Below are 25,832 nucleotides of genomic sequence, written 5' to 3'. Positions count from 1 at the left end.
TTACAGTGCTTATAACATGTTTTATTCAATTCACATAGAAAAGCATGCAGTATTAATGTAAAATGGTACAGTATTAATGTAAAATGTTCAGTGCACATTAGGTAAACAAGTCATTAGCATACAAACCCATTTTTATGGTCTATACAGGCATACCGAGCACATTTAGAATAACAATGCTTTTTGGGAACTAAATTAAAAATTGTGCTTAACTTCAAAAGATACAAGCTGTGTTTGCAGTGTTCATGAAGAGATGTTTTTTAACTACAGTGCTGTAACCCTGAAAAGAAAGAGGCTGCTGCCTTACACCCACATAAAACAAAGAGTTTCAGTATAGCACAGTGCTATGAAACAGTCCAAGCAGCAACATTTCCTCTGGGAGATGAGTTTTATGGCAAAAGTGACATTGTTTTATAGCAATTCCATGAATCCATAGGATATATAGCCAGTAGCTGCCTTACACGCACAAGACAATCTTTAGGAATGGGAAACGTAACCTTTAAAATAAAATCTTACAGAAATGATTTGACAAGATCACTTGCAACTGTCCTGCTCGAGGGAACCATTAGATGTGTCCACAACTGGAAGATGATGTAACGTGAAAACTTAAAATCCAAAACCCCACCCCCAAGCCAATAAAATGCCCAGCCAAAGGAAAGAATCTGAACTGGTTCTTGCCTAGGAAAAAGCTTGTAACAGGGAAGGGACTGTTCAGATTTCACATAGATTGGATTGCATGGAAGTCATTAAGTTCACCTGTAAATATTAAACATTTGCAGGTTGATGACTTTGAGTCAAGTTCACTTTCTGAGCAGAATCAGTTTTTGGTGGTTTTTGATGGACTAGCACTGGAAAGGCTGCTTTGAATTTTCCTCTTGGTTGACTGACTGGCATTTTTATTTTTCCTTTCAGCTATAAAGGAAGACACCCAAGGAGGATTAAGCTGATTGTGCAGGTCAGATGGCATCTTTAAAAAGCAGGAACCAAACTTTTGTTCCTCAAACAACCTTTGTGAGTTACTGAATAGTGAACTCTGAGAAAAGTCTCTTTGAAATGAACAATTTGGAGGTTTGATATCACTAGCCACTGTGTTTTGGCCTGTAAACAGTGGAAAGTGGTCATTCATATCCAGCTCAGATGGGGAGAGCATGGAAAATACAGCAGGTTTCCAGCCACTTCTGTCAACTGCTGGATCGCTTGCCTCTGGACACTTCATACTCTGTTCCTCACTCACCTCTTCCAGTTTCTTCTCAGATCCATTCAGAAGCTTAGAGCACTCTGTTGACTTTGAAGAATTATCAAGATCAGAGGACTTGAAATTATAGCATGGACTCTTGCTGTTGTCTGACTCGGACATCATTGAGTCCAACTCAGAAATTTTATCGAGGTAGGCAGCATCCATAGATGCCTCGCTAGAGGTTCTTGTGCGATTCATTTCAGAAGAGCAGAGGGTATGCAACCTCTTAGGTAAGCAAGAGCTTGTTTTATCGCTGGACTTTGATGATGTCTCATCTGACTGACCAGCTACTGAATTTTGCTCTGATTCATCAAAATCTAAGTTCTCAGCAAAATTTGTGGGGCAGGTCCCCCAAAAACCTGATTTTCCAGTAGTAAAACAGTTTAGCTTCTTTTCGTTATTACAGCTGCTTGTGCTGTGTTCAGGAGCATCTTTGCTGCAATCATCTGAAGTATCACAAAACTCTTCAAATTTCAGTTTTCTCAGGAACACTGATGGTTTCCTCACATTTTCTTTCCCATCAGGAGTGTTCAACTGAAGGCGACTGAGAGACAGAAAAGGAGTGCATGGTGGTGGAAGATCATAAAGTTCTTCATCCTTATATGTGGTACATTCCTCAATTTTATTCCACTGCTCTTCTAAGCAGGCATCCATATTTGTACTATTTTCATCCAGGAGAACCCCATGACATCTTGGAAACAGTTCTTTCTTTGAGGCACACTGGGTATCTGAGCCATTTGAACCCTCTTGACTAGAAGAGCTTAAACTAGTTTCACCACTTGTCAGCTGTTCAAGACTGTCAGGACTTTGACTGGTAGTCAAAGCTTTTTTTTCCTCAACTTGGGCTTTCAAACATGTTGCATCTTCACTGCTCTCAGCTCCTTTAGCATCTGCGGAAAGCGCTCGCTCACTAACAGTGCTCACTGTCTGTGTTCCTTTGGCTGCATTTTGCAGCTGTAAAAGCTGACACTCAATTTCTTCTATGTATTTATCACTTCTTTCCAGTGCCTTTTTTAGACGGTTCATTTCACGTTCACTTTGTTCAACTTTGGACTGAAGTGCAGCTACTGTAAACCTACCATACCTGCAAGAAATAAAAAAGAAAGAAAATATTAAGATAGAAAAAGACATCCTCATGGTGCTTTGTGAGCTCATTTCAAGAAAGAACAAAGCTATTAAACACTGTGTTAATTCAAAAACAAAAGTAAAAACTTTTCTCTGCTAGTTATGAAGAAAAAAAATAATAAAATCATCATATATAATGTACAGGTGGAGCTGAATACCCAAAAAGCCAAAATTAAACTATTAGTGGTAGAAAGGCAATAACAAGCACATTACCCTTCAAGGGGCTAGTTCTATCAATTCAATTCAAATATGCATGAAGAATTATTCCCTAAAACAATGGCAAAGATTTATGATAACATTTGAACAGTGGTCCACATCTTGAAATATTTACATTCAATCATTTTCCTACAGTACAGCCATGTTTTACAATACATTTCTTACACAATGTCACCTTGTCAAATATAAAATGCCAATATGAAATTCAGAAACTGCAACAGTCCTTTGAGGTGGTTTAAATACTTATGTAGACCATTTCAATTATATTCCTGTTAGAGATACAGCTTTTCCTTGGCCATCATGTGGACGGTACTTCCACCTGCTCCAGAGGTACTTGTTTTTTGAGCTTTACAACTGCAACAATCTAATTTCTTGACTCCAATACAAAAAAACCTGCCACTTGTGGTTTGTGAAACTTGTGAGTTTGTGATGCTTCCAGCTTCAGCACATTTTCAACTGCCAAGATGCGGACTTGCCTTCCCCCCATCCTTCACCAGCTTTCAAGAGTGACCTTCCCCAGAGGGCAGGTGAAGGTTTCAGCTATATGCCCTGACTAATTCTATCCTGTCACTGACAGGTGGGCACCAGGGAATTTCCTGCTCCATCCGAGGCTTTCAATTTACTGAGAGAAAAAACAATTAAAGTTCTGGTATTATTAGGAAAGAGGGAAGGACCTGCAGCCACCCTACAACTCTGACACGTAAAGTTTTATATCACAAAGAAAAGAAGTGACAATTCTTTATGTGGGCTTACACTAACCTCCACGTTACAACATAAGTTTACATTTACTCTTCCAGCAAAAACACTGCCTGGTATTTCCACTCAGTTTCTTTGTCTATCTACCCCTCCCCTACAGAATCACAGGGAACTCCCATTGCATTTGCCCCATCCCGTTCCCCTCATCTCTTTGCAAAATGCTCTCACTGCAACCCTTAAACCTGTGCTGCAGTGAAGTCTGAAGGTGGTGTATCTGTGGCCTATGACTATGCTGACAAAATACCCATGAATCTATGCAGGCATTTCCAGCAAGGAATCAAACTATATTTTGTTTCTGTACTTCGTTTGCTTCTGAGCCCAAAGCAGTAGGAAACTGCTCTATGCTGACAATTACAATACAATTAAGGAGGCAGTCAAGGAAAGGAGTAGAGGGTATCACAAGCCCCAAACAAACTGGGCACATATGACATATTTCACCATTCAACTGCTTCTGCATATTGAAAGGACTTTGGAGATTTTGGTGTAGATGGTTCAGTGGCGGGTAAGATTCACACAACAGTCTAAGTCAGTTCTTTCACAGCACTGCTATTAGACCACTTTTTAAATCAGACCAGCATAAGCTTCACACAGTTTGATGTGTGCCACTCACTGCTTTGGAGACATGGAATATCAAGGTACAAGTTTTGTATTTAGAAGTGTTCACTTGGTAAGATTCTTTTTCCCCTAAAAGAAGCTGGCTGAATTGGAACTCTGTCAAGGCAAGGATCCCCCCACCTCTGCACTACCTCCACCCAAATAGTTTTGTCTTCATAAAAACAAATACAAACCACTTTTCATTTGCTCACTCCATGCTTTCTCCATTGATTATAGCAGTTTCTCCATTTCTGGTTGCATGCAAGAGGGAAATGGGAGACGAAGCGCACAGGACTTCTCCCTCTCCCCCATGAACATAGACAAAAGCAGAATCACAGACAGCTTGCAAATGCAATTATATTTTCAGGGAAAGTGAGTTACAATGGAATAAGCATCCTCATATACAACACATTTTGGCTTATTCCCTCCTTCAGCAAAAGGAACTCAGGTTTTGGTTTAAGATACTAAAGGAGCCTCTGTAGCGTAGCAGGGCACAAGCAAAACTGTTCCTGCTTCCTAGGGTAATCCGTAAGTATTTCTCTAACAGACTTGTTCACACAACCTTACATGAACAAACCCTACAACGCTTAATAAAGGATATAAAGATGATACAAAAATACAATTTAGCTTAATAACCAAGTGAGAGATGGAGAAAAACGCTTACGTAAAATAAGCAAGATTTTCTGGAGTCTGCTCTAACAGACACTTTGACATAAAAATTAAACATGTTTACATTTATATGCATACCTGGCAATTCCTTTTTAATGGAAGAATGGTGTAATATGTTTATTTAATGCAAATAGCACTAGTGACAGACTGAGATTTGCTTATGAGAAAGAAGCACTGTACTCTCAAGTGCAACTTTTATTACAAGTGTCTTCAGGTCATAAAAATACAGTATGTTGTTCAAAGCCAAACAGCATCACTAATATGTTAATTGTTGCAGAGGGATATGCTTGGGAATTTTGGTTTTCAGAAATGGAGCATATGACATACTGCCTACAAACAGTAACCTCTGTAGTTAAGCACCAGAACAGTAGTGACTTCCTGTTTCTGCATTGAGACTTGCATGCATTTATTTCCCAAATTTTCAAGGACATGGATACTTAAGACAGTTATATTACAATGCACATATTTAAACCAATTACTCCAGACCAGAGGATGACATAGGTGTTTTAGTGGCTGACCTGGGAGATCAGCAGAAAGCTTAAGAGACATATATATTTTGGTTAAAGAAGCCAGAATCTTCCCATCTCCCCAAACCAAACCATTGTTCTAAGAGATTTCCTCTTCTTTTCCCCTCAGGTGTACAGGGAGCTGTGTCATAGCCAAAAAAATTAAGCTCTGATGGCAGTAATAATAGAATGCAGTACATTTACATGAAAATCTTAGATTGGATATAAGGAGGAAGTTCTTTCCTGTTAGGGTGGTGAGGCGCTCGAATGGGTTGCCCAGGGAGGTTGTGAGTGCTCCATCCCTGGCAGTGTTCAAGGCCAGGTTGGATGAAGCCTTGGGTGGGATGGTTTAGTGTGAGGTGACCCTGCCCATGGCAGGGGGGTTGGAACTAGATGCTCTTGAGGTCCTTTCCAACCCTAACTATTCTATGATTCTATGATTCTAAATAAGTTAAGGTTTGACCTCACACTCTAGATAAACTATTTTTCCCCAAAAGATATGTACCACTTCACACATGGTAACAAACTGATACATTCTTAAGGAGAAGTTAAGGTATTCAGTATACAGGTGGTAAAAAGCACTTTTCATATCCTCGTGCCTGAATAATGTCTTTTGAGTGTTAGGGGTCTTGTTCTCTAGTTGTATCACTTAAACAATGAGTTTGTATCTCGCTGCACTTGTTTCAAGTACATCTTTTCCATAGAAAATGGAAAGCTTTTCCACAGAAAGTGGTCACTCATAAGCGAATAGAAAGACACTTCAGGTGGGATTTGGTCCTTCAACACAAACACCTAGTGACATTTTAGATAGCCTAAGGACCTTCACATGACTGCTGGCCTCCAGCTATCACTCTGCAATGGAATTTGGTTCCACTGAAAAAGTGGTTCTGGGTGTAGCCTACTACTGCTTTCCATCCTAAATTGGCAAATTAAGTTGCTTGACAGAAGTGTACAATGGTTTCTTCTTGAAGAAAGTAATAGAAACACTTGCTATAGCTATTTTTTTAAGCTTGTAAAAGAACAGATTATTTTCAATATAAGCAAATGCTGGCGAGTAAATCCCTTTTATCACACAGTTCAGAGAGTACAAACTAATCTGAAGATGCATGGTCTTCAGAGAAATCCACTTCCTTCAAATCACATGAGTAAAACTAAGTTTTAGTGTTTTTGGATAACTGCAGAGCAGCAGGATTTGAACAGAATAGCCAAGTCAGGTACATTCTTTGTACGAGCATTTCCTTTCACTTAGAGAACTGGGTGAATTCAAACAAATATGCAAAGCTTCTCAAAGCTTTTTAATATCTTTCAGTGAAGCTGCACTGGTCTTGCACGTAAGAAAGCCAGATTATATATATACAAGATTGGCGAATAGTATAGGGCAGAAAGGATTACTTCAGAATTACTAAGAAAAAAACCCACCAAAACAAATCAAACCACCAGAAAACCCATAAAACCAAGGAGTGTGACCTGAATGTTCTTACCCACCCACTTCAGATTCAGCTCTTCGTGTCTGGAATGGGTGCTTCCTCAGGATTTAATGTTATGACTCAAGAACCTAAAGCTGTTTTGAAGGCTACTATACAGCATTTTCTCCTATTCACTTTTAAGGTCACACTGCAGCTGGTCTTTGAAAATGGTCAGTCCTCTGGGACAGCAAGCTTGTGAGGAGGTGAGAAAGTAGCCCAGGTTTCTACCAAGGAAGACAGCAGCATTCTTATCACCTGCACCCAGGACAGTGGTTACCAGAAGTTTATTTTCAGACCCACTGAAATGCAGGTTGAATCAAATAGTCTGGCATGAGTGGAAATATTCTAGTTAGATAAAAAGTGAATATTGTACAGAATGACCTGAAAAGTCAGCAGCCTTAGATTTCAGTGTGCAGGCACCTGAAGTCACAAAGATAAACGGTATACCTGAAGAAGGAAAAAAAAAAACCCACCCCAAGAAAACAACAACAAAACCACGCATAAAACCAGAGAAAAGAGATAACACAACTATTTTCTGCATGTTACAGATAGCTTTTCATACTGGGATTTTAACTGGCAGAAGAAATTAAATATTTAGGGAAATGACTCCTAGGAAGCCTAGAAGTCTGGTTCAAGCTAATTTGAATCTAACCATTCATAAAATACACTATACCCTGGAGTAGATGGACGTGCTAGTTATTTTCCTTCAGGTAAAAAGCAAACATCCCTTTGCCAAAAATGCTTTTAGATCCATGCTTTTAGATCCATTGTGCCTTGCCAATAGACCTAAGAGTTTTCTATTTTAAGCAGAGCTGGAAGTAACAGGGCTATATCATCCCTAAAACTTAAGTTTTAGAAGTTTTCCTGTTCTGCACCAGGAAAACGGAAGTCACTAAAAATTTCTCCGGAGAAAAGGCAAACAAAGACCAACCAATAACCTCCAAACAATCAGTCTATTTTCTGGAGAAATGGGAGACTAATGCAGGTCACTGGTAAGAATTAGAGCAAGAAACTTTCCCCTATTTACTTTTCAGACCTATGTCCCAACTATACAATGGTATGGTATTCTCGTGAAGATCTACTCTTGAAAATGTTTCAGAGAGAAAAAAAAAAAAAATCTAATCAATCAGCATCATCAATTAAAAAACTGTGTAAAAATCCCCGACATGGCTGCAATGTCAATTCTATTGACATACATGACATTTTTCAGCAGGTTTTAATAGATATGAACAAAGAAAAATAACTCAAGACTATGATAAAAGGAAAATTTTTTATTGACCACTGAAGAAGGGCAATTAAATTTTTTCCTATGAAGTCAGAAGTAGAGTCTGTGTTACAAAGGGATCATTCACCTGCCATCAGCATTTCCTTTGCTGTAAAGCAAAGCCTACTAAAATAATTTAGGTTGTGATACTTAGTTTCAGTATCATTATGCACAAAATGAACTATATTTGGGGTAAGAGAATTGAATACTGACAAAACCTCTCTAAAATAATCTGATACAAGTTTTAGTTATCCAACCAGTTAAGCATGAATCTACACCTGAAAATCTGAAGCTGAGAAACATATGACAAATGAAACAATGGCAATGACACTAAATTACAAAGATCCAATTCAACAGCTATTTAAAACTGCACTAGAGAGCAATACAGAAGCTCTTCCCCAAAATTACCCTCTGAGCAATTCTGAATAAAGTACACTGAAACAACTGTACTGGCAAATCAGTGTACCTGCACAGAAAAGCTTAATTATAGTGACACTGTCACATTCTGATGTTTATGCCTTCAATGTTGATTTCATAAGCAAGGTAAGAAAATATTTACTGCAACCCCTGTTCAGCGTATGAAGCCTAATTGAATGACCTTTTAGGTATTATAAAAGTCTGCCATCAGAACTGGAAGAACATTTAAAAAATGTCTCAATATTACGTCTGGTCTAGATACCGGCCGGACTAATGACTACAAGGATGAAAGTTAATTTATAAAATCTGCTAATAACACTAAGATGGCAGAGACTTCCTACCACTTGATGGATGTGACTGGAATTCAGAAGAACTGTTTTTAAGTTTGGCATGTGCATCAAAACTGTCCAATTTCTAACATTTCCTGTATCTGTGCTTCTAAAGAATGAAGTGTCTGGCTAGTGTTTTAGGCCACACTGGCAAAAGATGGCAAAATAATCAGCTTGCAACAAAGACTATAGTTCTTCACATCCCCTCCCCTCTGATATCTAATTTTTCTGAACAACAGGATAGTAAATCTAGAAGAAACAAAATTCTCTCCACCAGGGAGTTTACCTGACATCAGTAAAGTAAAAATCAAGTTAGATTACCTGTCTCTTCTTCTTTTCTAGGACGTATTAAGTTACATCTATTTACTTTTCAAGTTTGCCATTGTTGCCAACTCACTCTTGAATCTTACGGAAAAAGACATTTCATGCCATTAACGCTCTCTCCATTGCCAAGACCTTAAACAGGGCTCTATCTCCCTTATTAGAGTACTTCAGGGCAGAATGTACTTTTATGCCTTCAACAGCACAGCAGAAGGATCATGCATCTTCTTCCCTGTGGTCTCAAATGACAAGCAGTATGGCAAGCAAGCTCTCTATAAGGATGAATTTCATCTTCCAGCAATTCAGTTGTGAACTAGAACAAAATCCAGAGAGCTCTTTTCTGACATTACACAGGTGCCCCCAACCCTCTTCCTCAAAAGGACCATATAAACCTTTGGTCAATGCTGCTCTTAGCTTTCTAAGTTCTAAACTAATGAGAGAAAAAAAAGTTAGAAAACCAAAGAAAGAAACACAACTTAAAAGCATGAACATGTTGCTTTGCTTCCAAAGTACAGCAAAGTATTTGCTTTTTGAGGTTGCTGTCACAGATGTTTTAACTGTTTAAGAGTATTAAACACAGGTGTCCATTCTGAGAATGATGGTCTCATGCTGCAGAAGCTTGATTCTACATATCCTGCCCAGACACAAAGCTACCAGGGAATTCCCTTGAACAGGGAGCTTAAGTTCACATAACAAACCCTGAAGGCGGCAAAAGGAAGAACAAACCAAAATCAAACAACCAGAACATCTGCAGTTAGTAACAGACCTACTTTGATCTTATACTACACTTAGAAATAACCCAAAACCAAAAATAAGTTAACTACAGAATTCAACTAATGAATCCAGTCCTTCAATATTGCCCAGATAACGCAAGGAATAACACTTCTAGTCATGTCATACTCCTTCACTGTAGACTTGCTGCTACTCTGTAAATTGCATTTGTCACCCACTTGGTGCTATTCTGTAAGTTACATTTGTCACCCAAATCTATGACGGTAAAAATTCCAAAATCCACATATGTAACACCATGTACACCACCACAGATTTAGGTTAAAGCTCTACAACAGTTAAACAGTCTATAAATAAAATTCAGTAGCTTTTAAAATATTCACATACTTTTGGGGTGATCTATTATCAACTTCAGCTTTTAGTCGCAAATTCTCTCTTAAAAGGCTATTGTTTTCCATGCTCAGTTTCTTATTTGCCTAAGGAAAAGAAAAGGAAAGAAAATAAGTATAGAGTAAAACAGAAATTACTTCTAATATTTATAGGACAAGCTGTTTCTCCTTTTTAAAGGGGCAGAACTGGAAATGTGAAGGCAGGAAACAGCCTTCAGACAGGGACACCACTTAAAAACCATCATGGGAAATGGCTTGCAAAACTGAATAGTGAACAGGCATTTTTTATTTATATTCCCAAAATACATCACAAGTGTCCTATCTAGGGAAATAAACACAGCTATGTTAGTTAGCACAGAAAGTCATTAAGGAAATGTACTAATGGCAATTCCATGTTGTTTTTTCCACGTGACTAAATACGTTAAGTACATTAACATTACAATGTGCAGGTATCAGCAAAACTAATGTTGAACAGCTTCCCCCACTCCAAATTAGAGTAAGATTACTTTGTGTTTTTTGACTTGTTTTTAAAGCATAGTTATCCTGTGGATATAAATCCATTATGACAAGCTATTTGCAGTCCTTCTTCACTTTCTTCCAGGATGTTGTGATTAAGAATCCTGATACACAACCCTTCTTACTCCTTGAATTGAGGTCAATTCCTTCTTCTCAGTTCAGCAGACACCCTTAACAAGACACTTCATATAAAAACAAGTTTTCTTGCCTCTGTGTTTCAGAACAATCAATGTCACTACCCTAACAAGTAGAAAATACTCTGCAATTCATAGTCGGCTCAATCTCTATACGCGGAAAACAGAATCACCAGTCCAGCACTTGTAATTCACAGCCTCAACTAGATGCCGCTTCCACTGCATAATGAATTCTAGATCTAGCTACGAAGAAGGAATCATGCAACTGAGCTCAGGAGTGAAATGTACTTTTTCAGAAGGATCAAACAGTGGAAGAAGAGAGACAGAAAACCTTAAACGTTTATACAGACAATCCCATCAACCTCTCCAGGTGAGGCAAAGAAAGTAGGGAGGGTAAAGAGAATGGAGCAGTAAAACCAAACTAAAACCGAAACACCACCACCTTCAACACCACAATATTCCTAGGGGCAGAAAGAGTAAATAGAAAGTTCTGACAAAGAAGGAATGGGAAGGGTGAGCCCAGGACTTGGGTGCACGGGTGACACGTCAACCATGTGGTATTTAAAAAATAAAAGCAAAAAAAAACTGTCTTGAAAGCAACGAGCAAGAATCCAGGATACCTCAGTACCAAAGGAGCATGAAACCATTTGAGAGCATGGACAAGACCTTTCTCTCTTTCCAGAAACACAGTTTCCCCAGCCTCACAGTCTAATAGAAAACTGCATGACTTGCATAGAGTTGGTGCGTAGGGCATCCTCCACCTGGCACATGGCAAGGCAGGACTGAACCTCTTTGGTGCCCTTCTTCCTGAGGGTGCTGTACCCTCCAAACTTGTAACCTGGGAGGGATCCCCACTTGCAGCACAACATCTAGATCAACGAGTTCATGTAACTGTATTATTTATGAGTGTACCTTGTCTAGTATCTCTACTTCTGGGCTCCTATCACCACTTCCATACTTGTTACAACTCCACTCAGTAATAATGCCTACTTTGGGAGTCTCTGCTCTGAGACATTAAATGATAAAAGTGACTGCTATTTCTTGACTCAGTCTGGTTTTAGACCCTGTTTCACTGGGAAGATATGGGTGGTTGAAGCTCCTGGGTCAGGCACTTTAGGGGATAAGGTTTCTGGTTCCAGGTTGAGTGTATAGGGGAAAGAGGTCTTGCTGTTGTGACTGAACAGCTCTTGCTTTTCAAACAAACAAACAGAGTCCTCCAACACACAATGCTTCAGTTTTGCAGGAGGCAACTCAGGATTGTTAATAGAAGAAATAAAGGCAGCATTCTGAATAAATGCAAGTCCAGTTCTTTCCACCTTGCTTTTCAAATTAGTCTTGAAATGTCACTCTTCTTCAATGTTTGAGGTGATCCTTCTTGTGACTGTAGGTAGATTTTGCAAGATATTTTTGTTTAGATGTATTTTTACATAACTATCTCCCCCATTAATCCTGCAGTATCAGGTTTTCTCCTGTATTAAATCCAAGATGTATAAAAAAGCCGCAGGTTTCCAGCAAAGGATCTTCTGGTCATAAAATGCTGAAGCTTGTCTATTTTCGGTCAAAGGGTCAAGTTACTCTGTCTCAGCAAATTGCACCAAAAATATTGGCTAGCAGGGAGGGCAATAGTGCAAAATCTACCTCAGTCAACTGTACTGTGTTTGGCCACTGAAAGTTGTAGGATAGATATATTATATAGATTATTGTAAGCCTGAAAAATCTGGTCATCAATACTGGTGACAAGTGCTACTATAATCCAATTATCCAGCCACAGAGTGACAGAGGAGTTGAAGAAGAGTCACATACAAGACTCACTAGAACAAGCAATAACATCTGACACTTGTGAAGGCTTTATGGAAATACTATGATACACCAACAGTCACTGGAATTCAATTTTCAACTCTTTCTTCTGGATCTATGAAGTACCCAAAGGTCATGCTAGATCGCACACCCATTTAACTAATATAAACCAGTTATACTACAAGGTAGCTGAAGAAATGTATTTATCACCTCCTTTAGCTTTTCCATGTTATCCATCACTTTTTCATACATATAATTGGCAGCTTTCAGCTTTTTGCTCCATTCCTCTGGGGTTTCTGGGCCACTGGTCCTTGCTTCATTTGCTGACTTGCTGGTTTCCTCATTTTGGAAAGACAAAGCTGATGCCGTAGGATCCAGAAGAGATTTCAACTGTGTCTGTAAACTGAGATTTTTACCTCTCAGATCTTCCACTTCTTTTTGCAAGGATTCTATTTCATCCTAAAGATGTCAGAAATTCACAGGAATTAAAATAATGCATGAGATTAATTAAATAATACTGGCAAGTTCCCACAGCACTTCAGAAACATGGGTTCTGGCAAGCCCAGATGTATGCCTTCACTTATACATATATCTAAGTATGTTTATGTATTGTGCTCTAGGCAGGATTTTAATCAACCTGCACACTCAAGCATAGTGAAGGTTTTAGTGAAGGGAATCCCCTGACTACATAAAGGACCCTGAACAAACCAGCAGGCAGACCAAAAACTTCAAAGCATTCAGCAACATGAATCTATTATTAGGGCACTCTGTGGGAGGATTTCCTGTATTAAGAGTGTTCTTAAGGTCGTGTTCTGCTGACTCATTTGCTGTTATTTGAGAATGTTTCTCATATAATTCTGAAATATCACATGTTCGGAAGCTGAAAGCTTCAAAATTCAAAATGGCCAGAACAATGTCTGGAAGAGTCTGCTCCAGCTATGCATCTCAGGAAAGACTCTCAAAATGCAAAGAACAAAGCTCTTAGCCATATTGTTCTGAAGCCACAGAGAAGCACAAACCTTCAAAAGCCTCTTGTTAAAGGGATAAAAGAAAGAATTTATCCTGAAAACATGTCTCCTACACTGTTCACCAATTTAAATGTGTGAGTTGTGCAAGGAGGCCATATATAGCATTTACATACATCCCAGGCACATTTGCACTAATAACCAGGCTTCCCCACCACCACTCCCACCAGCAGGAGAACAATAATTTTAAATTTAGGGTTTTTGAAGAGATTTATGTTATCCTATGCCTATCTGAGTTGATTCAACAGAAAGGCAGGAAAACTCCTTTTCCTGACTCCTCCTTTCATGGAGGATGAAAGAAGTTAAGCTATACGCAATCTTGTCACAAAAGACAGCCCTTACTTCCCCAGTGTTAAGGATATATACAGTGTCTGTTTCCTTTCTCCCATTCTCCTCCCTGAGACAGGTTTCCTTACAAAATATGAGACGTCTTCACATTGCTGCTACTAAGGAAACAACAGATGAGAAAACAAACTAAACATATTCCTTATTAACACCTTTTCACCTTGCTCCTATGAGAATATTTTTTCCAGCAGGAAAGTGCAGATAAACTTCCAAGCACTTACTGTCAGGAAACAAAAAAGCAACAATGATAAAAATTAACCTATGCTAGAAGATTACAGTAGGCAATATTCTTTAAGAAGGAATTTAGTATCCCTGAGCAACATGGAATTACTTCAGGAAGTGTCTGCATTTGTATTGAAAACAAAACAAAAAGCCCCAGTGCCCAATCTGCATAAAGAAAACTGTCCCGTATCACCTGGGGGTGGAATTCCCACAAAACTGTATCATTGCCTGTGCCTGGTTACTTATAGCATATAAAGAATAACATCTTGTCTTTAGCAAGACCACTTCAAACACCAACAAATGCTCCCTCATAACCTTAGCCAGAAGCCAGGGTTTTAACACAGCCAAATTTCGTGTAACTCCAGTATAAACTTTTACTCAAATTAAAAGTACCAGGACTCAATGCAAAAGGACCAGTGGTATGCAGTAATGTAACAGCTGCAATTCATCTAGAAAGTCACAACACTCCCCATGTCCTTACCTCATATTCTTTGTGGAGCAATTCAAGTCTTGTTTTACGTAGGTGTTTTCTGACTGTCGGGCTAAAGACAGGATCACTTTCACTTGTTCCTCCTAAAGCAGCACAGCATGAAAAGAAACACTAGTATTGTTTATTTTCCAGTCAATTCAATACTAGGCACTCACTTTATAGCACTTTTCATATTATCAACTACAAATACAGGTAATATTGGACCATTCATTGTGGTCAGTGGCTCAATGTCCAGTTACAGACCAGTAAGGAGTGGTGCCCCTCAGGGATCGGTGTTGGGACCGGTCTTGTTCAACATCTTTGTTGGTGACATGGACAGTGGGATTGAGTGTGCCCTCAGCAAGTTTGCCAATGACAATGAGCTGTGTGGTTCGGTTGATATGCTGGAGGGAAGGAATGCCATCCAGAGGGACCTTGACATGCTTGTGAAGTGAGCAGATGCCAACATTTTGAAGTTTAACCATGACAAGTGCAAGGTCCTACACCTTGGTCAGAGCAATCCCAGGCACAGCTACAGGTTGAGCAGAGAAGAGATTCAGAGCGGCCCTGCAGAGAAGGACTTGGGGGTGTTGGTCAATGAGAAACTGAATATGAGTTGGCAGTGTGTGCTCGCAGCCCAGAAGGCCAATCGTATCTAGGGCTGCATCAAAATGAGTGCGACCAGCAGGTCGAAGGAGGTGATCCTGCCCCTCTACTCTGCTCTTGTGAGACGTCACCTGGAGTATTGTGTGCAGTTCTGGTGTCCTCAACATAAAAAGGACATGGAACTGTTGGAACAAGTCCAGAGGAGGGCCACGAGGATGATCAGGGGGCTGTAGCACCTCCCGTATGAAGACAGGCTGAGGAAGTTGGGGCTGTTCAGCCTGGAGAAGAGAAGGCTGCATGGAGCCCTCATAGCAGCCTTCCAGTATCTGAAGGGGGCCTATAAGGGTGCTGGGGAGGGACTCTTCATTAGGGACTGTAGTAACAGGACAAGGGGTAATAGGTTCAAACTTAAACAGGGTAAGTTTAGATTGAATATAAGGAAGTTCTCTACTGTAAGGGCGGTGAGACACCAGAATGGGTAGCCCAAGGAAGTTGTGAATGCTCCATCTCTGGCGGTGTTCAAGGCCAGGTTGGACAGAGCCTTGTGTGGGATGGTTTACTGTGAGGTGTCCCTGCCCATGGCAGGGAGGTTGGAACTAGATGATCTTGAGGTCCTTTCCAACCCTAACTATTCTGTGATTCTATAACCTGTGACCACAGAAGATTAAAAGTCATTTCATTTTCAGAACAGGTTAAATGGGAGTATCTACCAGTGATGTTTGGAAGTCAAAATCCTGCCTCACAGCAGACAACTTTTGAATTTTTTAACTTTGTATTTTGCTTGACAAAATCTTGTCTTATTAAAGACCATCTATTAAAACAGAGCTAAGAGGGAGGAGTGGGTTGGGGAAATCAAGCATATATTTAATTAGTAGAAGACAGAGTGAGTTTCTGAAGTGAGGCTGTTCATATATATTTTTCTCTCAGAACCAAATAAAAGAGCTGACATTTTGTGCCAAATAAATATCACAGTATTTCCTAGCTCTGGGGAAGTTGGGATCCTCACTCAGGTGTTGCAGCTTTGTCTTATTTCTGTGTTAAAAGACATCTTCTTAAAAATAAAGCACAAGGGAAGAAATGCTGAATCAAAAAAAAAAAAAAAAAGGGGGGGGGGAAGACCATATACTCAAGATTCTGGATTTTAATATGCTATTTCTCAGCTAAACATTACCCTCTTAGGTAGACAGGTTGCAAAGCATATGTAGAGTACTACAGCATGAGGCGTGGAGTTTTTTTTTACTGTCCAACCAAGATTTAAAAAGCAATCATCAAAGCCATGGTGCACTTGCTGCCTTTGAATAATCTAGCCATTAATATACACGTCATCTTTGGAATTTTTACCTTGTAGCTATTATGTATGCTTCTGGAAAGATTTCAAGCCAGTAGATGCTGGTAAAAAACACACAGAAGAAAAAAATGCCCAGATATCTTTGGACTCAAAAGAATTTCCTCCGGCAGTAAATACCAGAAAGTTATTTCAAAGCCTAGAGTCATCCTTACCTATAATTTCCTTGCAAGGATTTTCAGGTGTGATGGGAATCCTGCAAGCTGGGCACTGATTATTGTTCTTCAGCCACACTTCAATACAAATAGAACAGAATACATGGCTGTTGACACAGATGACGGGGTGACGTACCTTTTAGTATTAAGGGGGAAAAAATGAAAACAAACAGAAAGACACTATGAATACTTCAAAACTCTTTCAGGTAACAGAATATGAAAATATACCTACTCCATCATTCAGTGAAAGTCTGGTCTTGTAGGAAAAAGACACTTGTTTCACAGGGCTAGCTAGGTGTGACTTCCTGACTCACAACACCAAACCTCCCTACTATTGAAGGTACCAAAGGTATAACAGTTTCTGCAAAACTAAGGTCATGATTCCAAGAGCTGATTAATACACAGTATGGCAGGCACCCATGCTTCCCTCCACAACCTCCAGGAAATGCAGCCACTTTAGTGAAATGTATTTGCCTCCCAGGTTGAAGGAGACCAAAAGACGTCCATTAACCAATTTCCAAAAGTGAGGCAAAGAGGGATTGCTCCTGGCAACAACCAGCGCTTTGCCTTGGAAGAGGTGTCACTGAAACAGATAGTGTTACAGATTAGCCTGCACATAATCAGCTTCATGGAAATCAGCTTTAAAGAGGGTAAGGGCCAAAACCACAGAGCAGAAACATGAACCAGCAATCACTAATTCAAGCCTCCTGCTAGATATGCATTGCTACTAAATAAGTCATTACCCGAGAACAGGGCAGCTAACTGAAGGATTAAATATTCCAATCAGACACAGATCCTTTCAAGAAGCTTTCCCTCCCCTTCCCTTCCAAACCAGAAGGGTAAACAAACTTTTAGAAAATATTAATGACAATGCATTATTCTCTCTTGTCATTTAACTATAAGCCCTGTTTGAAAGTAAGTATGCATACAGGGACTAAATATGATACAGAGATAAAACGACTTTCCTCTCTATCTAGGCTTTGCTGCAGCTTCTGTTACAGCTTACTGTAATACGCACTCTCAAATCTCTTAAGACTTAACATTAGTATCTATGTTCAGGGTCTTAGAAATAATTATTTGGTTTTCCTCCACCCCTAAGAAACGTGCCTAAGAAATGTGTTTTGAGACACAGAAATATCAGTTTTTAGTACTTCAGATTCTACTGTGTTACACTTAAAGCCCAAGTTGAAGAGAATCCTTTCAACTTTAAATGAAGTCCTCATCATATCCAAGATCTTCCCCTTTCATTCTATTAGTAATGCAGTCAAACTAAAAAGGAAAAATAAAATATTAGCAGGAAGAAGCAAGCAACTGGCAAGGACAGCCAATAACCGCTCGGGAAAACAGATTAGATGCGTCCTGTAGTAATCATACCCAGGCTGCACAAGTTAAAACCCAATCATTTTACCACTGAAATACACGTGTATCTGAATGAAGGCCCAGATCTACCAGCCTGTTCTCCAATTTACTATTTATGCCTCTGTCTCATAAGAAGATTCACAGTGTTTTTAAAACCTCTCATACAACAGTCCTGGGAGCCAAAGGATTTACCTATACACAAACAGAAACTCAAGTTACCAAAGGTGTGAATAGAGAGAGACTAAACAATTTCTCCAAGCCTCTGCACAATTTCACCTCTAATTAAGGAGGCTTTTTTTTTTTTTTTTTTGCAAGCATTAGCACACCGATGCTTTGGGAAAGTTTAAGTATTACTTACTTAAGCATTAAGTATTACAATTTCAATTACATATATAAAATCTTGCTATTTACTGCTTTTCTTTGCCAGAAAAGAGCATTCTCTAGCTTTCCCACCAGTAGCTAGAGGGAAAAAAAAACCCAACTTTTTCTCTAGCTAAACTTCTTTCTGACTCAGAGGCAGCCCCAGAGTTATATGGATGGTGATGACAAGACACAGAGCAGAATAATGTAAAATAATCCAAACAGGAAAAGACATTTCAGGAGTGCAGGTCTGCCCCCTGGGGAGCAAGAGACCCTCAGTTACCCCAAAACTGACACGGAAGCACACTTCTTGAAAGTGAATGATTACTCCGTAGCTCTAGCAAAACAGTAAGTCACATTTATTACTCTCCAGGGTATAGTGCTTCTGATTTACACACCTTTACAAGTTTCATTTCAGGGCTGAGGTTTATACTTTTGTTTTCTCGGGACCCACACAAAGCAAATCGCACAACAGCAGAAACTCCTACTGAAAGGTCACACAATGTCTGGGGGTACTGCTGCCCTTCACTCAGTCCCTGAGCCACCGACTGTGACAAGCCCCGGGGGTGGAGGATCGGGACATACTCATTCCTAAAAAGCATTTCACTTGAATTACAGCACAGTTTGAGCTCCTTTATCAACCATAACGTCTAGAAAGACTACAGCTTACTTGAGAAGGCTTGATCAGCTAGCTGGTTCTGAGCTATTTCCTAATTCCCCCCCTCCACCACTCAATTCCTACACAGATCAAAATCAAATCCTATACACATCTATGCTGCTTTGAAGGCACTTCTGGATCTTCCAGCAGCATTAATGGAGAAGCAGGCGCATGTTCAAGCTGGCATCTGCATTCACACAAAATTGTGTGCTGAAGCCCAAGCAAACTGTCAATACCAAAACCTACAGAAGAGACCTTCAGCCACCCTAGGACAAGTGAACCTAACAAGCCTGATGCAGGTGGTGATCTGATTGCTAATTACGAATACAGATATTATAAACATAGACTGTGTTAAAAGAATATTCAGGTAAGAAACATGAAATTTATCCAGGCGATTAACTCTGATTATAAATGGTTATTTGCACATCTTGGCAATATACTTCACAACACTGCTCACACTAACAAAATGGGCTAATACTCCTCCCTCCCCCCCTCCCCCCAAGATTTCTGCTTCATTAAAAACGAGTGGTTGTCATTATTGAATCAGTTTCTCTTCAATCTCTCTTTTTATTCCCTTACCATTAAGAACAGTGAATACTTCCTATTTTGCAGTCAGTCCTTTGCAAATTTTTGCAAAGATAGCAAGAAGTACCTTTTGACTCTTCATCAGGGACTGTAGCAATAGGACAAGGGAGAATGGGTTTTAAACTTAAACAGGGAAAGTTCAGGTTAGATATAATGAAGAAGTTCTTTACTGTGAGGGTGGTGAGGCACTGGAACAGGCTGCCCAAAGAAGTGGTAAATGCTCCAACCCTGGTGGGTTTCAAGGCCAGGTTGGTTGTAGTCTTGGGCAACATGGTCTAGTGTGAGACGTCCCTGCCCAACCTTTCCAACCCTAAATATTTTATGATTCTGACCCTAGGGTGGGCCTCCTACTCAATTTGAAGCCTCTGCTACAAACCACACAAATATTAGAACCTGTCAACCCTTCACAACGCTTTCTGCTGCCCCTACATGACAGGGCAAAACCAGCAGGATTTTTCCCTTAACTCTTTAAATAAAAAAATAATATTTTTCCTCTAACCTTACTCTTGAGAAGAGCTTTCTCTGATAAAGTTTTTCAGAGAAGTTCCAACCTCGAGACAAAGATACATATTAAAAAAACCCAGACAGCCAGAGCTGTCAAATTTGGCAAAATTTAAACAACATAATCCATCTAAAAAGGAAAGTATTCAAATACTTTATCATAGATATCACTGGCAGATTCACTTACATAATATATTACCTTAGTACAAGATGTCAAGCGAGTAGAGCATGGAAATCTCTTCCAGTACAAATTCAGGAACATCTATTCCTGGCCAACTCCAGAAGATAAGTGGAAGTGTGAAACAGTGGCTTGAAATAACCCAGTGGCTTTATAGCCAAATATGAGTGAATACCTAACGAATCTGCCAAGTGTTTAGATTAGAAAGTTACTAGGATCAGATTCAAATAGCAAATGCATTGTCAGTAAGATTTTGCTCTCCTCTTTTTCAAGAGTATCCACTCTTGATACAGTAAATTTGTGTTCTACTCCCTTTTTCATTAAACAGATAAATAGGAGAGATAACAGGACCACATCCAGGAAGTCTTGCTCAGCTCCCACAGAAAAGCCACAAAATGAGTAAATATGGTAACTCTTTCTCAGAGTTAAGATAGTTGACAAAAAGATGTCCAATTACTTTCACTACCAGCACTACACATACCTTCTATAGCAAATGTGTCCATTCTTTTGTTATCTAAAGTAGAAAAGGTGTGGGAGTAAAGGCCACATGAGGTAGAAACTAACTGGACAGTAAATGCCAGAGTATAAACGTAAAAGGCTATTTCTTCCCTTGTAATCATTGTGGTGGTTTTAAAAGTTTATTTTGTTCTGGAGAGCAAGGAAAAAAAAAAAAAAAAGAACAAAAAAAAAAACCCCCATGTACTGGGGAATGAGCAAAGAATTTGAGTAGCAATTAGTGACAGCTATGAAATTAGCTCTGGGGCTTTTAGAGACTAACAGACTAATAAGAGCCCTCCACTTCCCAAGGGAGAAGAGAAAGGGGCCGAGAAAGGGTCAGAAAGAGGAAATGGAAACTTGTTTCTCCAGAGTCTTGCAGTTTTGTTCAATACTTTTTAAATCCCCTTGGTCACACATCTTCTCTTTGTTCCACTTGTCCTCTGCCACACGGCCCCACGCTTAAATACAGACCCACCTAGTATGTGAAGAGATTATCCTGCTGATACCGGAACCGAAAAAAAACAAGCCCAAAACCTCCACCCTGGAGCCACGAACCCACATTTCAGGGTGGACAGGACTTCGGGGCCCCCAGCCCCTTCTAACAGCCGCTAGGAGAGGGGGGACGCGCTTCCAACTATCCCAGCGCTGGCAATAAACCTCGCCCGCAGCCAGGAACGGCCCCCCCGGGAAGCCAGATTCCCTCCCTCCCGAGGCTGGGACCCTGGGACTCCACACCCCAACTCTTCCCAACACGGAGCTGCAGATAAGCCCAGTGGGGTCAGGGCTGCGCACCCCACGGAAAGGTGCCCCGAGCAGCCGCCGGCCGTACACCCTCCCCCCCCCCTTACGCACCACCGGGAAGCCCGGAGGCTGGGGCGGAGGGGGAAGGGCAGCGGCGCCGCCGTTACCTTCCCCAGGCAGATGTGGCAGGTGATGGGCAGCGTGAGGGACAGCGTGACACTCGGCCCGTGCTGTGCCATCGCGGCGGCCCGGCCCCGCCAGCACGGAAGTACCGCAGGCAGCGGCAGCAGCGGCGGCGGCGGCAGCAGCGGCCCTCCGCTAGCCCCGCTACGGCAAGCCGGCGAGGCCAAGCCGCCTCCCGGCACGGGGTAGGCGGTGCGCGCTTTTGCGGCGCTCCCCTGGAGGGCGGGCGGGAGCCGCGGCACCTTCACGGCTCTGCCGGCGGCCGCTGCCAAAGGCCTGGCCATGGGTAAGGCCGGGAGGCCTGGGGGTCTCGCGGAAGTTTTGCCTTCCGCACGGCCTTCCTGAGGGGAAACACGGTGCCCTTGCAGGAGGGGGCTGACGTGAGTGCAAGGGCTCTCATTTCCTCTTATAAACCTATCCCTTTTTCAGGCTTCGCTGTGCTGAATTAAATAAAGCAGCCGGTTTAGTCCTGTTAGTTCTTCTGAGCCTTCCTCTGTGCTCTTCCCCATGTCCCTTTTTGCGTTGTACTCCAGAATATAACAAATGGAAGCGTGTTCCAGAGAAAACTCCTGCCCCCCTTGCCCACTGCCTCGAGTCCATCAGGCTGCTGCAGCAGGTACTCAGCAGTGGCCTGGTGTCTGGCATTGCCCCTTGGCTCCCATGCTGTCCTCCTGCTGTGCAGGTGCCTCACTTCTGGCCCAAGGTATTGCCTGTTGGATCAGGTGGGATGTTAACAGCCCATATGGCTGTAGCTTTGAGGGTGACAAGGGAAAAAGGACTGTGATAAGCCCCCAAGCCCTTTGAGTGCCATGTGTGGGGGCACTTGCCTAGTGATGCCTGATGGGAGATCTTGTCCTGGTGCATGGAAACTGAGAGGTCAAATCCACAGATGAAAGCGTGTGCCTGGTGCCTGACTTGCACCAGCAACTCTCCAAATTGTGGAGCCTCGGTGCTGCGCTTTATGGGGCTGCCAGAGAGCAGCTGGGAAGCGGTACTGATGGGACGGGAGGCTCCCAGGAATCTGCTCACTTGACCCGAGTCTCAGGATTCCTGTAGTTTCTTGTAAACGTGCCACAGCATGCTGAAAATTACAGACCTGAGTGATTTAACATTGCTCTGCATGATAAATGCTCAGAATGCTGAGCAGCTAATTCAAACAAGCGTAAAGTTGTGGATGCAATGATTAACAAGGAAAGTGTCTTAGGCCGACACAGCAGAGTTGCAGGGGTGCATTTAAATTTGATATAGATAAGTCTCTGCAAATAAAGCGAGCAAACTAATCCATGGTGACATTCCAGTGGAGACAAGGCCTGGTGGCTTCAATGGTAACATATCCTTAGGTGGGAGAGGACAGGTTTTAATAAGGTGCACTTGATAAAGATGGAGTAGTCACATGTTAAAACATGACACTTTTTAGTAAGCTTTAGAAAAAATGATTTAATGTCAAATTAAAAAAAGAACCAATTAGCAACATAATGGACATACCGTTAATTATGACAAGCTGGAGTGAGTGGGCATCCACTGCCAGCAGATGCTTTTAGCTCTGGCACGATCGACCTGCTTCTTAGGTAGGAGGGTGCTTAGAGAATTTTCACATGAGCGCTATAAGATTATTGGGTTTTGAGCTTTAAAGAGAACCGCTGGAGCCTGAAATTCATTGAGCGAGTTTATCGTGCAGCCAGCGAACTGCACAGGAATGCAGTGAATCCCTGTTATTTATCTTTCTTAGCTTTATATTGATTTTTATTGAGAAAATGTGAATAGACAATACAAAAAGCATAAAGGGTAAATGCATGAAAGAGAAATCAAAAGCAAGAAAATGCATCTAACAGTTGACATGTGAAACTCTTTTAAATGAATCTGAGATAAAGCCGGAACCCTTTCAAAGGCATGACTTCCACTGCTTCAAAAAAGTGTATGTAACTGGAAAGTGACCTGTTAGAGAACAAGCTCTGTTGGGATGAATATATTTTCTCTCAACCAAAAATAACTTACGAAGGAGCTTATTTTCCTGAATAACCTGCTAAAAGGAATATGTTTTCTGTGTAAGAAGGTTAAACTTATTTGTTTAGCAGATTTCTGTTGAAGTTGGATGCCTAAGTCAGTGAACAAATACTTCAAAAATTATTCGTAATCTAGTAGTGCCTGAGCTTTAGTTGAAATGTATGGGATGATGTTGCAAACTCTTCAGGCATGGAGAATGTTTAATACCATAGTGCTGAGAAGGGGAAGCGAGAGAGACTGAGACTGCAGAGAGTGAGGAGAAGGGGTCTGGAGGGCTAACAGTCTGCTGCAGCGAGCTGAGAAATAAAATGTGACTGCAGAAGGTAACAGATTTTTAAAAGGTCCAAGCTATCTAATACAGTAGTCTCTGTAGGATGGAGGCTGCTTTTGCAGAAAGGCTGGAGCCAGGATGAAACAGATAAAAATCTTCCTGGAATGCCTGGCATGCCTCTGCAGAGGCATTGAGACGTAAGGATCAAGCAGCAGGCAGGAGATGGTGTCTGGCCACTGCTGTTAGTAAATGTACAGAGAAAGGGTGGTTAAAATGATGGGTTAGAAGTCAAGAACCTAACCATCAATGAAATCCTAGGATTAGGGGTTTATTTGCGAAATGCTTCAGCCACTTCACTACCTGTTCTTGAAATCCTAGAAACCTTGACATGATTAATAGTAAAAATATAAAATATTGATCATAAAAATAAGCAGTTCTTTGGTGAAATCTTGACAGGAACTGTTGTAAGACATAAGCTGGTAGTAGTACTAAACTGAGCGAATTAAGTTTTTCAACATGAGATTTACATTGATTCATAGAGCTGAATAAAATTACTGTATTTTTGGCTTAAAGCGCATAAGTTGCCTTTATTTTGGATCTGTGTGCATTTCACAGCAGCACCTTGTGCAGGAAAAGCAAGGAGCAGGTGAGGGTGTGAACAGTGAAATCCATGTTTTGGCTGATTAGCCCAGCTGATGAGAGATAAATAACTAATGCAGTTGAATTGTTTCTAACAGTTTGGGTGTGCTTGGATGTGTGGGTTTGTGCCATTAAAACCTGACTTGAAAGTCATTGTTTACACCTGCACAAATAGATATAAATCACTGTTTTGTTTTGTTTTTCCTTTTCTTAGTCTGCTGAGGTAGAAATGAGTGGAAGCTGCTAGGTGGTGCCAGGCCAGACTATCCACTCTCAGCATCCACTTCTGCAGCAGTGGAGTCTGTTCTGGTTTGCCTTGAAGACTTTCCTCTTTGAGAAACAAGGCTGGATCTTTACTTTAAGAAGGATTTCCCAGGTGATTTTACATGATTTAATACAGAGAGAATACAGAGTGAAAGTTGCTTAAAACTGAGAGTAAAGAAGTGTGGGATTCTGGGTGACTAACTTCAAAGCCATGGTCTTAAAACATGCTGCTTTCAGGAAAGGTGAAAAGGAGGTCTCCCCTGCTCAGGATTTTACTGTTGATGAGCCCTGCAGAGTGATGACCTTGCTGGCTCCTGTTGTGAGCTGCCGGCTCAAGGATTCACTGACTGCCTAATCCCTTCTTCTTGATGCCCTTCAGAGGCCATTCAGTGAAAATACACAGCTCTCAGGTACCCCCTGTCTATATTGCCTGAACATCTTGTAGGCTACTCTTGCTACTTGCTCTTTGGGACTTCCCATGTGGCTTTCATTTTAAAACAAAAGTGAATTTCATCTCTCTCTTTAAAACAGTGATTTGGCTTTTGGCTGTGGAAAAAATGTTGTACCACCAGAAACGAGATAAAATGAATGCTGTAGGGCAGAAGGTAAATTTCTGGCTGAAGGACAGGTGAACTGGGGGCAGAGAAGAGCATAGCCTTGGCTATTAATTGTTTGAGATTGACAGTCTTGTGTAAGCTTGGTGCAATTAGTCTTCACACAAAATAGTAAACAATGACAAATCGCTTTTAGAGACAAAGTTTCCCATTTGAGTTAAACTGCTATAACTTTATCTCCTTCTAAAGTAGAATATACCTGCTCTCAGGCTCCATGAGCCACAAAGGAATTCAAAGTGACTACCTCAGACCTAGACATCTTACTTTTAAGTGTCCAAAGTTCAGTGAGAAAAACCCCAATTTTTTATGGCCTTTTAAAAATTTTGTTGATCTTGCCCTTCAAGATCT

At 40.9% G+C, this 25,832-nt stretch overlaps 1 protein-coding gene and 1 long non-coding RNA gene across 3 annotated transcripts; one reads left to right on the top strand and one right to left on the bottom strand.

The window, feature by feature from the left end:
* OBI1 (ORC ubiquitin ligase 1) lies at positions 1-21,863 on the bottom strand. Of its 2 annotated transcripts, none has more exons than XM_065678087.1 (6): positions 21,677-21,863; positions 16,630-16,765; positions 14,536-14,627; positions 12,673-12,921; positions 10,014-10,102; positions 1-2,318 (listed from the first exon to the last, which is right to left on the bottom strand). In XM_065678087.1, the coding sequence occupies exons 1-6, from the start codon at positions 21,746-21,748 to the stop codon at positions 815-817; spliced, it is 2,142 nt and encodes a 713-aa protein (XP_065534159.1). In that variant the 5' UTR covers positions 21,749-21,863; the 3' UTR covers positions 1-814. The 2 variants fall into 2 exon arrangements, with proteins under 2 accessions (XP_065534159.1, XP_065534160.1); XM_065678088.1 differs by lacking the exon at positions 21,677-21,863 and adding an exon at positions 20,292-20,459.
* A 2,983-nt stretch (positions 21,864-24,846) lies between these two features.
* On the top strand, positions 24,847-25,449 carry LOC136012746 (uncharacterized). The gene is made up of 3 exons (XR_010611933.1): positions 24,847-24,982; positions 25,108-25,280; positions 25,402-25,449. It is a non-coding gene; the product is annotated as an uncharacterized LOC136012746 (long non-coding RNA).
* Positions 25,450-25,832: the final 383 nt, after the last annotated feature.

The sequence above is a fragment of the Lathamus discolor genome, chromosome 4 (genome assembly GCF_037157495.1).
Source record: "Lathamus discolor isolate bLatDis1 chromosome 4, bLatDis1.hap1, whole genome shotgun sequence".
Classification (NCBI taxonomy): Eukaryota; Metazoa; Chordata; class Aves; order Psittaciformes; family Psittacidae; genus Lathamus; species Lathamus discolor.
This window is presented reverse-complemented; position numbering and strand designations above follow the sequence as displayed.

Bases quoted from the DNA above. Each gene is read 5' to 3' on its own strand.
- OBI1 (XM_065678087.1), bottom strand. From the start codon at position 21,748: ATGGCACAGCACGGGCCGAGTGTCACGCTGTCCCTCACGCTGCCCATC. The intron at 14,628-16,629 runs GTAAGGATGACT...GTGCTGCTTTAG, and splicing joins TCCTTGCAAGGAAATTATAG to GAGGAACAAGTGAAAGTGAT. The intron at 2,319-10,013 runs GTATGTGAATAT...TATTTCTTGCAG, and splicing joins GATAATAGATCACCCCAAAA to GTATGGTAGGTTTACAGTAG.